General features: G+C 40.0%; 2 protein-coding genes across 4 annotated transcripts in view; both read right to left on the minus strand.

Annotated features, from left to right (window-relative positions):
• Positions 1-5,261, minus strand: part of LOC106569088 (sodium- and chloride-dependent glycine transporter 1) — an 87,589-nt gene extending 82,328 nt beyond the window's left edge. For all 3 annotated transcript variants that reach the window (XM_014140084.2, XM_014140081.2, XM_014140080.2), the window contains exon 1: positions 4,965-5,261. In XM_014140084.2, the coding sequence (XP_013995559.1) occupies positions 4,965-4,967 (3 nt within the window). In that variant the 5' untranslated portion in view covers positions 4,968-5,261. The remainder of the gene's footprint in view (positions 1-4,964) is intronic.
• A 6,084-nt stretch (positions 5,262-11,345) lies between these two features.
• On the minus strand, positions 11,346-14,124 carry LOC106569090 (Krueppel-like factor 4). Its single transcript, XM_014140086.2, has 3 exons — positions 13,879-14,124; positions 12,340-13,372; positions 11,346-12,201 (listed from the first exon to the last, which is right to left on the minus strand). Exons 1-3 carry the CDS (start codon positions 13,963-13,965, stop codon positions 12,026-12,028), a joined length of 1,296 nt encoding a protein of 431 aa, XP_013995561.1. The 5' UTR covers positions 13,966-14,124; the 3' UTR covers positions 11,346-12,025.
• Positions 14,125-14,912: the final 788 nt, after the last annotated feature.

The following is a 14,912-nucleotide window of genomic DNA, read 5'->3' on the forward strand; positions in this document are numbered from 1 at the left end:
GTAAGCACAACCCCCACCTGTGGACGTCGGGCCCTCATACCACCCTCATGGAGTCTGTTTCTGACCGTTTGAGCAGACACATGCACATTTGTGGCCTGCTGGAGGTCATTTTGCAGGGCTCTGGCAGTGCTCCTCCTGCTCCTCCTTGCACAAAGGTGGAGGTAGCAGTCCTGCTGCTGGGTTGTTGCCCTCCTACGGCCTCCTCCACGTCTCCTGATGTACTGGCCTGTCTCCTGGTAGTGCCTCCATGCTCTGGACACTACGCTGACAGACACAGCAAATCTTCTTGCCACAGCTCGCATTGATGTGCCATCCTGGATGAGCTGCACTACCTGAGCCACTTGTGTGGGTTGTAGACTCCGTCTCATGCTCCCACTAGAGTGAAAGCACCGCCAGCATTCAAAAGTGACCAAAACATCAGCCAGGAAGCATAGGAACTGAGAAGTGGTCTGTGGTCCCCACCTGCAGAACCACTCCTTTATTGGGGGTGTCTTGCTAATTGCCTAACTGCACAACAGCATGTGAAATTTATTGTCAATCTGTGTTGCTTCCTAAGTGGACAGTTTGATTTCACAGAAGTGTGATTGACTTGGAGTTACATTGTGTGGTTTAAGTGTTCCCTTTATTTTTTTGAGCAGTGTATATATTTATATTTGAGATTCTTCAAAGTATCCACCCTTTGCCTTGATGACAGCTTTGCACACTCTTGGCATTCTCTCAACCAGCTTCACCTGGAATGCTTTTCCAACGGTCTTGAAGGAGTTCCCACATATGCTGAGCACTTGTTGGCTGCTGTTCCTTCACTCTGCGGTCCAACTCATCCCAAACCATCTCAATTGGGTTGAGGTCAGGTGATTATGGAGGTCAGGTCATCTGATGCAGCACTCCATCACTCTCCTTCTTGGTCAAATAGACCTTACACCGCCTGGAGGTGTGTTGGGTCATTGACCTGTTGAAAAACAAATGATAGTGCAAACCAGATGGGATGGTGTATCGCTGCAGAATGCTGTGGTAGTCATGATGGTTAATTGTGCCTTGAATTCTAAATACAGCACTGACAGTGTCACCAACAAAGCAACCCCACACCATAACACTTCCTCCTCCATGCTTCACGGTGAGAACCACACATGCGGAGATCATCCATTTACCTACTCTGCATCTCACAAAGACATGGCGGTTGGAACCAAAAATCTCAAATTTGGACTCATCAGACCAAAGGACAGATTTCTACCGGTCTAATGTCTATTGCTCATGTTTCTTGGCCCAAGCAAGTCTCTTCTTATTATTGGTGTCCTTAGGTAGTGGTTTCTTTGTAGCAATTTGGCCATGAAGGCCTGATTCACACAGTATCCTCTGAACAGTTGATGTTGAGATGTGTCTGTTACTTGAACTTTGTGAAGCATTTATTTGGGCTGCAAAGTGAGGTGCAGTTAACTCTAATGAACTTGTCCTCTGCAGCAGAGGTAACTCTGGGTCTTCTTCTCCTGTGGCGGTCCTCATGAGAGCCAGTTTCATCATAGCGCTTGATGGTTTTTGCAACCTCACTTTCAAAGTTATTGAAAATTCATGTCTTAAAGTAATGATGGAATGTTGTTTCTCTTTGCTTATTTGAGCTGTTCTTGCCATAATATGGACTTGGTATTTTACCAAATAGGGATATCTTCTGTATACCACCCCTACCTTGTCACAACACAACTGATTGGCTCATATGCATTATGAAGGAAAGAAATTCCACAAATTAACTTTTAACAAGGCACACCTGTTAATTGAAATTAATTCCAGGTTAGTACCTCATGAAGCTGGTTGAGAGAATGCCAAGAGTGTGCAAAGCTGTCATCAATGCAAAGGGTGGCTACTTTGAAGAATCTCAAATATAAAATATATTTTGATTTGTTTAACACTTTTTTGGTTACTACATGATTCCATATGTGTTATTTCAACGTTTTGATGTCTTCACTATTAATCTTCTACAATGTAGAAAATAGTAAAAATAACGAAACTCCCTTGAATGAGTAGGTGTGTCCAAACTTTTGACTGGTACTGTACGTCAGCATAAATACGAATTAAATGCAAAATATTAGCTTACATCAGCTCCAGAAAGTTGAGTTCTGGAGACAGAAACTACAAAACATGTAGCTAAACTCTGGGTAGTGGAAGCAGGCTATTTCTGTCAGAGGAATGTCTTCAGAATGCCAGTGCAGGGCCAGCTGGCCAATGGTATCAGTTCACATTCTATGCACCTGGTCAAGACTTTCTCCAAAATAGTGGTGTTTAGGCCCCGACCTAGGCCCTACATGCTAGTACAGTATGTATGTAAACCATTTAATGTCAACGTTTTCCTGCCAGCCTCCCCTCAGAGGATATAAACTCCTACAATGTGTGGATATTAGGCCTACTAGCTTTCAAACAATGGACAAATAAGCATAACATAAGTAAAACAGGTCAAATTCTTCCTAATGTGTCTTAACAGTAGGCTATAACAACAATAATAAATGCCATTTTGCAGACAATTTAATCTAATGCAACTTCCAGTCATGCGTGCATACATTTTGTTACATTTGGGTGATCCTGGGAATCGATCCTGGCCTTACAAGCGACATGCTCTACCAACTGAGCTACAGAGGTACAATATTGTATAACATTTCCACTTAAGAAGACAATAATTTAGTTGAGCTAGTCCTAACTCATAGCTAAGTGGGAGAAACGAGACATGACAACTAGGTGGGAACTGATAGGACACCTACCGTACAGTGTTGATGTACAGTGTCTTTTTTTATTTAAATGTGCATTAAATCCCATGTATTATTATTGCCTTATTATTATTATTATTTTATTATGCTACTGCAAGGAAACAAATAATGAATGAATGTCTTCCGAGTTCTAACATGACTGAACTGGAACAACATTAATATTGAAGCCAGGACTTTGACATCTTTAATGGTCATTTGTGGCAGTTTGGCAAAGGACTGTTATTAGAGAATACTTTAGAAAATAAACCTAGCTGATAATTAATAGATCTACGCAAAACTAACATTTAGATACAGATCTTTGTGATGGATGCATTCTGTATGTTGTGTGGGAGGTTGCTGAAGGACTTATTGTAAGTGATGAGGAATGTATACATTTTTTAAACTAAAATAAAATAAAACACAAACCATAGTAGTAGTTAGGTTAGACCTGTCAATTTTCTACGGTGAAGTTTGACAAAGTATTATTGTAGAGTATTTTTGGCATTTGGAAACAAGGTGGCATTTAGGGTGAATATTTAAATGAAAGAAACCTACATAAAGGAAACATTCACAAGCCATAACAGTGGGCTAGTTAAAGTACCTGTACCTGTTCATTTCCAAAGGTAAAGTGTGATAAAGTATTTTGGGAATTTGGAAAATAAACCTCATACTATTCATTCCAATCCAGTTCATAGTGTTGTAGTGGTTTCGGTCTAACCTGTTGAAATATCATCCATTCTTTCTTTTTTGAACATTGACAAAGTTCACAAAAACATTTGCTGTGTTATTTTTTCTTTAGAAAAGTAACTAGTGCTATAAAACACCATCACATTGACAATGGCAACATTGACCTCTGGGGGTAGCACCACTTCACAGCAGCAGCGCAGAAGAAATAGGCCTATTGAAAAATCACACTGCTAATAAATGATAATAACAGTCACAAACCAAAATATGTTTGGAACATTTGAAAATGTTCACAAGACATTTTAGCTAGCTATTTTGGTTGTGATAAAAGTTAGGCGACAAAGAGCAGACCCTAGAATTGGGTGTGAGAGATGCCCTGCTGTGAAGGTGAGGGGGGCTGGGTTGCATACATGCATGTATGGTAGAGCTACTATTGGCATAGGCTATTTCCCAGGTTTTTCACACGCATTAGAGTGAGTATGGTTATAGACAAAAACCCTGACAAAAACCATAAAGATTACTGTCACTATAGATAATAAATTACACAAAATGACACATTAAATTGGGGGAGATTCACAAATATCCATGGTGGTTCCAGGTGTTTAGTTAAAGCTACAGTCTAATATGTTCTGCTGTCCCATGGTCATGTCAACAAATAAAATGATACTAATTTAAATGATAACCCAAGATCACAGACTGTATTACTCCATTGTTTTGTTTTTTCTGTCAGTTGAGTGTCTGTAAACAAACAAGCTCCAAAATATGTCTAATAAAACTAAGGCTCAAACCTTTCATCTCTACATTAGAATATATCTATGAATTAGAGAGTGATGATGATGAGCAACGGCTACGCTATTTCCCCAGGCTTGACCCAGACCAATCCCTCAGGTTACCAAACAGTGTCATGCTGTTGAAATGGCAGAATGTGCCTTTAAAATGTTTGTAGACTTCTTGAACTAACTTTTTGAGAAATGTTCAACGTTGCACAGTGACTTCCTCTGATGAAGCCCTGACATCATGTAATGGTTGCTCAAGATTCTCTGAGCGACAAAACCCACAGAAGCACAACAACCAGGAAAGTAACGTTAGCTGACACACTGCCACGTAATGTTACATTTGGTGTTGCATTTTGTATCAGTAACTAAGACACCACTGTATCTTTAGTTCATTCATTCAAAAATAGACTTAGCTAGCAAGTGAATAGTTGGAGATAAAGTCACTTGAGTTTTCGTTGAACAGGGTCACAACGTAATGGGCAAGCGTTGAAACGTCGGTATCACATCATTGTTAAACAAATATGTATCATTCTCTGAATAAACAACTAACGTTAGATAGCAAGCTAATTTCAAGTATCTTCAGGAAAGCCAATATTGAAGCATTAACATATTTATAGCATCCAGACATGGCAAGCCTACTAGCCCTTGTCTTTACTTTGGGCTAATAAGGTTGATTGACGCCTCTATTCAAACTACTGAATGTGGCAAAACAACTAGCTAGCTATAACAATGTATGAACATCTTATTTGAATGGTTTGTGTCATTGATAGCTTACCATAGCGTGGTGTCGTGAACATATGGTGGCTAAATATCAATGTAGAATTTTCGGGGTTTCATCACCTTGTCTTGAGCCTTCCTCTTCTTTCACAATATGCCCCACCTTTTACTAACATAATTTCAATAATTGCTCCGTCTATAATTTCAGTCTTGAGTGATGAGCAGCAGCGCGTGCATTAATCCTTTCGCCACAGTTTGATCCAGTATCCACTACAAATGATGAGCTGGAACCGAGAGATTGAGAAACAGCTTTTATCTCCAGGCCACCAGACTGTTAAACACTAGCTGACCTCCGCCCAGTACCCTGCCCTGAACCTTAGTCACTGTTACTAGCAGGCTACCACCTAGGTCCCTGCCCTGAACCTTAGTCACTGTTACTAGCAGGCTACCACCCGATACTCTACCATGCACCTTAGAGACTGTCGGCCGATGTACATAGTCATTGAGCACTGGTCACTTAATAATGTTTACATACTGTTTCACCCACTTTATATGTATATACTGTTTTCTAGTCATGGCTCATCCTATATAATTTATTTTCTTATTTTTCTGGATTTTTCGCGGCCACTAAACTTTGATTTGATTATGAATAATGACAATGATAAGAGATACTATCGTTCATGAATATTACACTGATAGGTCATGTAGCTTGCCTGACATGCTTTTGGAACAGGCTTGCGTGCACATGCTGAAGAGAATGTGAAAGCTCCTTTGTGTGAAATCAGGTGGCTAGAAACAGCAAAACGTACTATGTAGTAGTAGGCTACTTTGCATTGTAATTGAACCACCATTTGTCATGGAATGATGTACGAGAATGACATTCGCAGGCTAAAAAGACGATGGAGAGAGACAGGTGCCAAGTGAGCACAGTCCAACTGTCACATGAAAAGACATTGAAATTTGGTCTGTCCACCCTGGCCTTGATTTCAACGTCAACAGACGTAATTTTGTGGTCTGGACCGGCTTTGATTTCAGCATCCACAGATGTACAGTACAGAAGAGCAGCAGTAGAGTAAAGTACAGTATAATGTATTATATTGTACTATACTGTACTTTACTATACTTCACTGTACTATTCTCTACTGTACTCTACTGAACTAAACTCTACTTACTGTACTGAACTAAACTCTACTGTGCTCTACTGTATTTTTGGATATAAAGAGGGACTTTATCGAACAAAACGAACATTTATTGTGTAACAGGGAGTCTTGTGAGTGCAACTATACGAAGATCATCAAAGGTAAGTGATTAATTGTATTGCTATTTCTGACATTTGTTGACTAATCTACTTGGCTGGTAACTGTATGTAATGTTTTGTGTGCTGGGCGCTGTCCTCAGATAATCGCATGGTATGCTTTCGCTGTAAAGCCTTTTTGAAATCTGACACAGTGGCTGGATTAACAAGAAGTTAAGCTTTATTTTGATGTATAACACATATATTTTCAAGAATGTTAAATATTTGAATTTAGTATTGTTGAATTTCGCGCTCTGCAATTTCACTGGATGTTGGCCAGGTGGGACGCTACCATCCCAGGTACCCATAAGAAGTTAAAGGCCCAGTGTAGTCCCCAAAAATATGTCCCTGTGTTTTATATATAGTTCCAACACTATGAGGTTAGAATAATACTGTGAAATTGTGAAAATTATAATAATGCCATTTTAGTGTAAGAGCTGTTTGAAAAGACCACATTCAATTTCAGCCCATTTGGTGGGATGGAGTTTTGACCAGGTTGACCAGGTTGTAAATTAGCAAATAGACCAACAAGAAAGTGAGTTCCAAAACTCACTGACAATAACAGCTAGTTTTCAGTTTTCCCCTCCCCACTCAAATGACTCCCTGACAGTCCAAGCAAAATTCTTGCTTGAGAAATTGATCTTTGCTAAGAAGCATTTATTATTATTTTTTTACAATTTTAATTGAAAACAATCACAGTAAGGTACTTAATTGTTACCCAGAAAGGATTTGATATTTGACCTTACATTTGAATAAAAAACTGTTGAATGTGATATAATGCCTTCTTCATTGACATAGATATACACTACCGTTCAAAAGTTTGGGGTCACTAAGAAATGTCCTTGTTTTTGAAAGAAAAGCACATTTTTTGTCCATTAAAATAACATCAAATTGATCAGAAATACAGTGTAGACATTGTTAATGTTGTAAATGACTATTGTAGCTGGAAACGGCAGATTTTCTATGGAATATCTACATTGGCAAACAGAGGCCCATTATCAGCAACCATCACTCCTGTGTTCCAATGGCACGTTGTGTTAGCTAATCCAAGTGTATTGTTTTAAAAGGCTAATTAATCATTAGGAAACCCTTTTGCAATTATGTTGGCACAGCTGAAAACATGTTGTCCTGATTAAAGAAGCAATAAAACTGGCCTTCTTTAGACTAGTTGAGTATCTGGATTATCAGCAGTTGTTGAGTATCTGGATTATCAGCAGTTGTTGAGTATCTGGATTATCAGCAGTTGTGGGTTTGAATACAGGCTCAAAATAGCCAGAAACAAAGAACTTTCTTCTAAAACTTGTCAGTCTATTCTTGTTCTGAGAAATGAAGGCAATTCCATGTGAGAAATTGCCAAGAAACTGAAGATCTCGTACAATGCTGTGTACTACTCCCTTCACAGAACAGCGCAAACTGGCTCTAACCAGAATAGAAAGAGGAGTGGGAGGTGGGCCCCGGTGCACAACTGAGCAAGAGGACAAGTACATTAGAGTGTCTAGTTTGTGAAACAAATGCCTCACAAGTCCTCAACTGGCAGCTTCATTAAATGGTACCCGCAAAACACCAGTGTCAACATCAACAGTGAAGAGGCTACTCCGGGATGCTGGCCGGGTGGCACCCCTAGGGGGGGGGGTACTGTCATGCCTGCTCCCGCTCTCCCTCCCTGGCGCTCGAGGGCGCCAGGCTGCCTTTCATTACGCACATCTGTCACCATCATTACATGCAGCAGCGCTCATTGGACTCCCTTTGTTGATTGCCCCGTCTATAACTGTCTGCTCCCCCGTTTGTTCCCTGTGTCTGCATTAATGTCGTTATTTGTTCTTGTCCAAACGCTGTCCTGTTCCATGTCATGTCCGTTGATAATTAAATGTTCACTCCCTGTACCTGCTTCTCGTCTCTACCAGCATCAACACTTACATAGTCTTTTACTATGATATCAAAAACAGTATTCCTCAGCTACAGTAGTTTACTGACCACTCAGAGTAGAATAACTAAAATATTTTCCATTTGGATTCAATCCCATGTGTAATAAACATATTATTGAAGTATGTAAATATAAAAGGGAAAATGTGAATGTCATTGGGTTGCCTGGTCAGAGCTGTACCCACCTCACTGGTTAGTTTAGCTTCTGACCTAGTGCGGAGTTGACCCAGCTCAAGATTCCTCTGTTACGTAAACAAATGAAACCATAACAGGGCCTCCATGACAACAAGCCACAACCCCAAACAGTGTACATAGCCTTTGGAAAGTATTCAGACCCCTTGACTTCTTCCACATTTTGTTACATTACAGACTTATTCTAAAATGGATTAAATAAATAAAAAATCCTCAGCAATCTACACACAGTACCCCACAATGACAAAACAAAAAACAGGTAAACATTTTTTTTAGCAAATGTATTAAATATAAAAACAGAAATACCTTATTTACATAAGTATTCAGACCCTTTCCTATGAGACTCAAAATTGAGCTCAGGTGCATCCTGTTTCCATTGATCATCCATGAGATGTTTCTACAACTTGATTGGAGTCCACCTGTGGTAAATTAAACTGATTGGACAGATTTAAAAACGCACACATCTGTCTATATAAGGTCCCACAGTTCACAGAGCATGTCAGAGCAAAAACCATGCCATGAGGTTGAAGGAATTGTCCGTAGAGCTCTGAGACAGGATTGTGTCGAGGCACAGATCTGGGGAAGGGTACCATAACATTTTATGCAGCATTGAAGGTCCCCAAGAACACAGCTTGAAATGATCTGCAGAGAAGAATGTGAGATACTCCCAAAATACAGGTGTGCCAAGCTTGTAGGGTCATACCTAAGAAGACTCAAGGCTATAATCGCTGCCAATGGTGCTTCAACAAAGTACTGAGTAAAGGCTCTGAATATTTAAATATGTAAATGTGATATTTTCGTTTTTTAATTTTTAATAAATTAGCAAAAATGTCTGAACCTGTTTTTCTTTGTCATTATGGGGTATTGTGCGTCGATTGATGAGGAAAAAATATTTAATCGATTTTAGAATAAGGCTGTAACGCAGGGGTGGGCAACCGTTTTGGCTCGAGGGCCACATTGGGATTTTGAAATTCAACGGAGGGCCGCATGTTTTAGGGGACCAATTGTCTGCGCCACTCGGCCTCCCGAGTGGCGCAGCGGTCTAAGGCACTGGATTGCAGTGCTTGAGGTGTCACTACAGACCCTGGTTCGATCCTAGGCTGTGTCACAGCTGGCCATGACTGGGAGACCCATGAGGCGGCGCACAATTGGCCCAGCGTCATCCGGGTTAGGAGTGGGTTTGGCAGGCCGAGATTTCCTTGTCCCATCGCACTCTAGTGACTCCTGTGGCAGGAGGAAACACCAGGTGTACAGTGTTTCCTCCTACACATTGGTGCAGCTGGCTTCTGGGTTAACCAGGCATTGTGTCAAGAAGCAGTGTGGCTTTGCTGGGTCGTGTTTCAGAGGACGCACGGCTCTCGGCCTTCACCTCTCCCGAGTACGGGAGTTGCAGCGATGGAACAAGACTGTAACTACCAATTTGATACCACGAAATTGGTATCTCGCGGGCCGGATTGAAGTGCCCAGCGAGCCGTACTTTGCCCCCCCTTGCTGTAACAAAATGTGAAAAAAGTCAAGGGGTCTGAATATTTTCCGAAGTCACTGTATATTCATGAGTTAAAATCTGCCGTCGCTTTGACTGTGTCAATACATGGCTTCTAGAAGATTTATGTTATTACTGTAAAATGAGAAGTATTGTGTTTTAACACTTATGACCATATGTCTACCTCAACTTTTTGACAGAGTTATTGAATGGTACAGTCAACTGTCCAAAAAGGATCAGATATAGTTAGGCCTATATTTGGGGGACGTTAAATTATTATACACATCCTCATTCCCTGCAACCTTAAGAGTAATAGACAAGCAACCCAGTTACCCAGTCACTTAGGATGCCTATCTGTTGGAAGGGAAGGGACACAGCTAAAGTAAACATTGTATTCCCCACACTATGCTAAGTAAAATCCAGGTTGAACCACCCATATTTCAGACAGAGTTGTATTATTCAGCTCAATGTAGGCCACATAGCAGGCAAGGGGCGGAGGAAATGTCACGTTGACACAGAAGTCCCAATTGACTTAAGACACACGCCACCTTGTTTGGGATCAGAGTTTAGAATACCTACAACATACAATTCTAGTTCCACATATGGACCAGAAAGACTTTTGAACTTTAGCCCATTCATATGTGGAGGTAATGGGAAGTAAAATGAAAAATGAGACCACATTATACTTGCAATATTATTACAATGTGGATCAACAGTTTTGGTAAGGACTGCCTTGTCAGGAAATGTGTTTGTGTTTAGATTAGTGTATTAGTTCATGTGATTTTGGAGATTAAGGTGAACAAAGATAATACTTTTCTTGAATACAAAGACCAAGGAAGGAGTAATATTCTTGCTTTGACTTGGCTCGAGTGAATTCTGGTGTTACAGCTTGGTTACATCAGTGCAATGGTACAAGACTGCCCTCATGAGGTAGATGATAGAATTGACAACATACTTCACTTTTAAGTGCCTAATAAATGCAAGTCGGTCAAATGAACAGGAGAGGGCGACAATCGACAATCGCCATCTGTACAGCCAACCATGATAGTGACACCCAATATCCACCTTATTACAGTGTATTACTGTAAATATAGGCCTAACTATTGCTATGACATCTCTTCAGTTTGGCTTTGAAATAATTAAATTACATTGGCGGGTGAGAAGTAGTGAAGTATCCAACCTATAGTTCTTAAAATCACTGTGCTCAGAACTTGTGCTGCATAGACTAAAGTTAAAACTTCAATGCAGTGTACTTTATGGGGGCGTCATAAAATGCCTACTAATAGTCTGTGAAGGTGTGTAAATAATATAATTTTAGATCTATAGTATACTATGGGCCATGTTCAGTAGTATGTCCTTAGGCTTGTCTTAGGAAGCTTCAATAAAAGTGTTGCCTGTCACTATAACAAAGGGGACGTCAGAACTCATCCTAGACCCAGTGTTATAAAAATGTATGCCCTTTATGAGAGTGTTTCGATTTCTTGGCCAGACCTTTGTTGGATACTGTAATCTTAACACTATTCATGTCAAATAAAAAATTTAAACAATTATTAATTTCCATTTTATTTTCATAAAACACAGAGCTCTTGTAACACTTTGTCTTTATGATTTTACAAAACTATATTGCACTTACAGAGTGGATAATATTTTTCCCAGAGCTTCAAGTAATTCTAGTACAGTTTTGGGAGAATATTTCCTTACAACTTTAGCATCATTTTGTATACATTGAAAGGCAGTGTTGAGTACCTGATTTAATTAAGAGCACTTTGAGAAGCATAATAAGCCTACGCATTGAAACAATTAAATAGAAAAAAACATTTGTTTTGAAATGCACATCATTTTATTGTAAAAACTACAGAAAACCATTGAAAGTCTGTTGATTCTTGTAAACAGCAACAAAGTATCAAAGTTATGCAGTAGTGATAGAAGTGATAGAAAACAAAATGTCAATTTACATGTAGGCATATGTACAAAAAATATTGGGTAGGCTACAGCCAGCCCTTGTTCAGTGTTTTATTTCAAAAGCCAAAATAGCAACCATCAGCAGTCATCAACACTCAATAATTTAAATGTAAGAGTAAGCAAGAAAGGCTCTCCTTTTCCTTAAATATTGTACTACCATCATTTAGAAGAGAATGATAGTATGTACAAGCATTTACATGTCATGTCCGGTCTATCGCCATGATAGAAAAATAGAACGTTCAAAGTCAGATCCAACTGTCTCTGTTTACATGTGCCTCTTCATGTGCAGTGCGAGGTGATCTGAGCGCGAGAAGGCCCTCTCACACAGGTGGCACTGGAAAGGCCTCTGACCGGTGTGCTTTCTATAGTGACGAGTCAGCTCGTCAGACCTCGCAAATTTCCAACCACAGCCTTCCCAATTGCAATGGTATGGTTTCTCACCTGTGGATTACAAGGACAATACAGTTAGATTTTCGTGCATAATAGGCTAGTGTCTATGTCTTTTTTTTGGGGGGGGGGATAGATTCCAACAAAACAGAAGAACATATAGGTTATATAGTAAATTAAATGTGTAATTACCTGTGTGTGTTCGCATGTGAGCCTTTAGATGGGAACTCTTGGTGTAGGTCTTCCCACATCCAGGGAATTCACAGCTGTGAGTCGCTGTGCGCTTTCTCGCCCAAGACCGGCGGCCCCGTTTGGGTTTGCTATCTTCTGGTGTGTAGAAATCCAAAAGTGGCGATGATGGTGGGGTCAATATCACCCCCGGCATGGACGGGTGGTGCACCCGCATGGGCTCCCTGAACATCCTGTACTGTCCATGATACTGTAGCGCACCTTGGTGATGCATGTACTGCGGTGGATATGGCTCATACTGTTGCGGGTGTGCCATGTTAGTATGCTGATGAGAGTTCATCTCTGCCAAGTGACAGTCTTTGCTCCCCATCCCATCTCGGGACACACTCTGTTGCATGCCATGAGGTGCAAACCCCTGAACAGCAAGTTGATGGTGCGCGAACTCTGTGTGCAGGGAACGCATGTGTTTCTCATCATACATGTGTCCTATGAAGTCACCTGCCATCATGCACGACTGCTCAGTGTTTTCTGTCTTTATTTTGTATCCCATGGGATGAGAGTTGGTCACTTGTAAGTGGACTGGAGTGGCAGTGGCTATATTCAAGGCACGCAGTTCAGTGTACTCCCGCCTGTCCGTGGCAGGCTGCTTCAGCCTGTAGTCTAGCAGAGTGTCGCTCTGATAGTTCATCTCTGGGGTTAGCAGCTCGGCTACCAGACTGTGCCCAGGACTTGTGTTGAAGTTATAGCTGCCGTAAGCATTGGGTGTGAGCTGAGAACCGTCGCTGTCATGCCCTGTGCTGCAGCTTTCCGGCGACTCAGGCAGTGAGTATGAGCACGACTGTTGAGATGAGTTGTTATTGGTTCCACTTTCAGATCCAATGGTGTTGGATAAAATGAACTCTAAATCCAAGAATTTCCCCAGGTCATCTTCATCTCTGGTCACTGCAGGTGATTCAACGATACTGAGCTCCACTTCAATCTGGGATCTCAAGTCATCACCTGTTGTGCTGGTATTGCAACCATCCACTTTCCAGTCCTATAATGTAAATAAAACGACATTGTCATTTAAATATGGTTTCAGTCAAGAACCTCTTTCCAAAACAGTTGTGGGTTTTTCTTTGTGTAGCCTATATAGGCTATACCCACTGGGCACAGACGTCAGTTTTGATTTACCTTTGTTTGAGTCAACTAACATGAAATCAACTAAAATCAACCAAAAATGTCACCATGTATTTGGATTTAGGTTAAAAGTTGGGGATAATTACGAAATTTCCTTAGGTTGATAACTTTTTTCAAATCCAATCAGTTTTCCACGCTGATTCAAAGTTATCACATTGCATTTTTTGGGTTGAAATAACGTGGAAACAACGTTGATTAAACCAGTTTTTGCCCAGTAGGTATATTTCTCTCGTGCAAATACAATGGATAAATAAACAAAAGAAAAGCAAGCATTATAATTAAAATTGCACACTATGTTATCAACTTTGTATTTTCAGCTAGTTTCTGTTGAAGAAATTACATCGGGGAAAGAAGTACACTTACATGGACAATTGCAGACTGTCTTTCTTCCATCGTCTTACTGCTGGAAAACGTAATAATCGACGGCAGCATCGCATCAGCGAGAGCCATTATAAAATGTTATTTTACTTCACCTGTTACACCTGTCCAAATTCAGTAAGGCAAACGAAGCTGAAATATTTACCCCAAAACATCTAACGCTATGTAGCAATCCAAGTCTAACCAAACGATATAACCCCTGATGACTGTAGTGGCCGCCAGTTATAGCCCCGTCCTGGACAGACTTTGTGGGCGTGTCAGAAGTCGTTTCACCTGTTGACCAATAGGGTGAAGTGTTGAGGTAGACTTTACTACGATTTTACATGCCATCATGCCTATGTATGAGAAATGCATTATTTTAAAATCTTACAAAATATCTAAATCGTATTTACAACAGCCATAGCATATTTGCCTTAATTAAATAATCAAAAGGTTGTATGGGGCATATAACAGTTTACATTTCAGTAAGTTTTACTTTGCAGAGAAAGCTGATTTTGGATTTAAAAAAAGCCAAGTTGAATTTGTTATTATCATTTGTGAAGTCTATAGTTGTGCAATTACATTCATTGCAAGTCTATTACCCTCTGATTTCAATCAAATTATTAATCAATAATAATAACCATGTATTCATATTATTCTTGTAAAATGTTTTTCTATTATATATATATATATATAAAGGAGATGTGTTCTACATGTATATTTATTCATAGTTATTTGAATCCTTGTCCTCTGTGCTTTCCCACTCAAAAACAACTTCAGATTCCATCAAGGAATATAACTGAAGGGGGCGGGCGACACTTACCCCGTGCAAACTCGCTGTGCAATTAGTTCAATAATATGATAATTTCTCTGATATAATTGATCTGAAATAAATAGATAATGGTTTATACGCTTCAATAAATAGTAATGACGGTATGGCCTTATAAATTAGCCCAGTCAAAAATAAATATTTTCAAGTGTAAAAAAGTAGCAATCCTAGGCCCAACTCTCATGAATGTATCACACGATGATCGCATTAT

This window comes from Salmo salar, chromosome ssa14, assembly GCF_905237065.1.
Source record: "Salmo salar chromosome ssa14, Ssal_v3.1, whole genome shotgun sequence".
Taxonomy (NCBI): domain Eukaryota; kingdom Metazoa; phylum Chordata; class Actinopteri; order Salmoniformes; family Salmonidae; genus Salmo; species Salmo salar.

Excerpts from the sequence above, each read along its gene's own strand:
- LOC106569090 (XM_014140086.2), bottom strand. The coding sequence starts at position 13,965 with ATGGCTCTCGCTGATGCGATGCTGCCGTCGATTATTACGTTTTCCAGC. Across the intron at positions 13,373-13,878 it reads GACAGTCTGCAATTGTCCAT|GACTGGAAAGTGGATGGTTG; the intron begins GTAAGTGTACTT and ends TTTACATTATAG. Across the intron at positions 12,202-12,339 it reads TCACATGCGAACACACACAG|GTGAGAAACCATACCATTGC; the intron begins GTAATTACACAT and ends TGTAATCCACAG.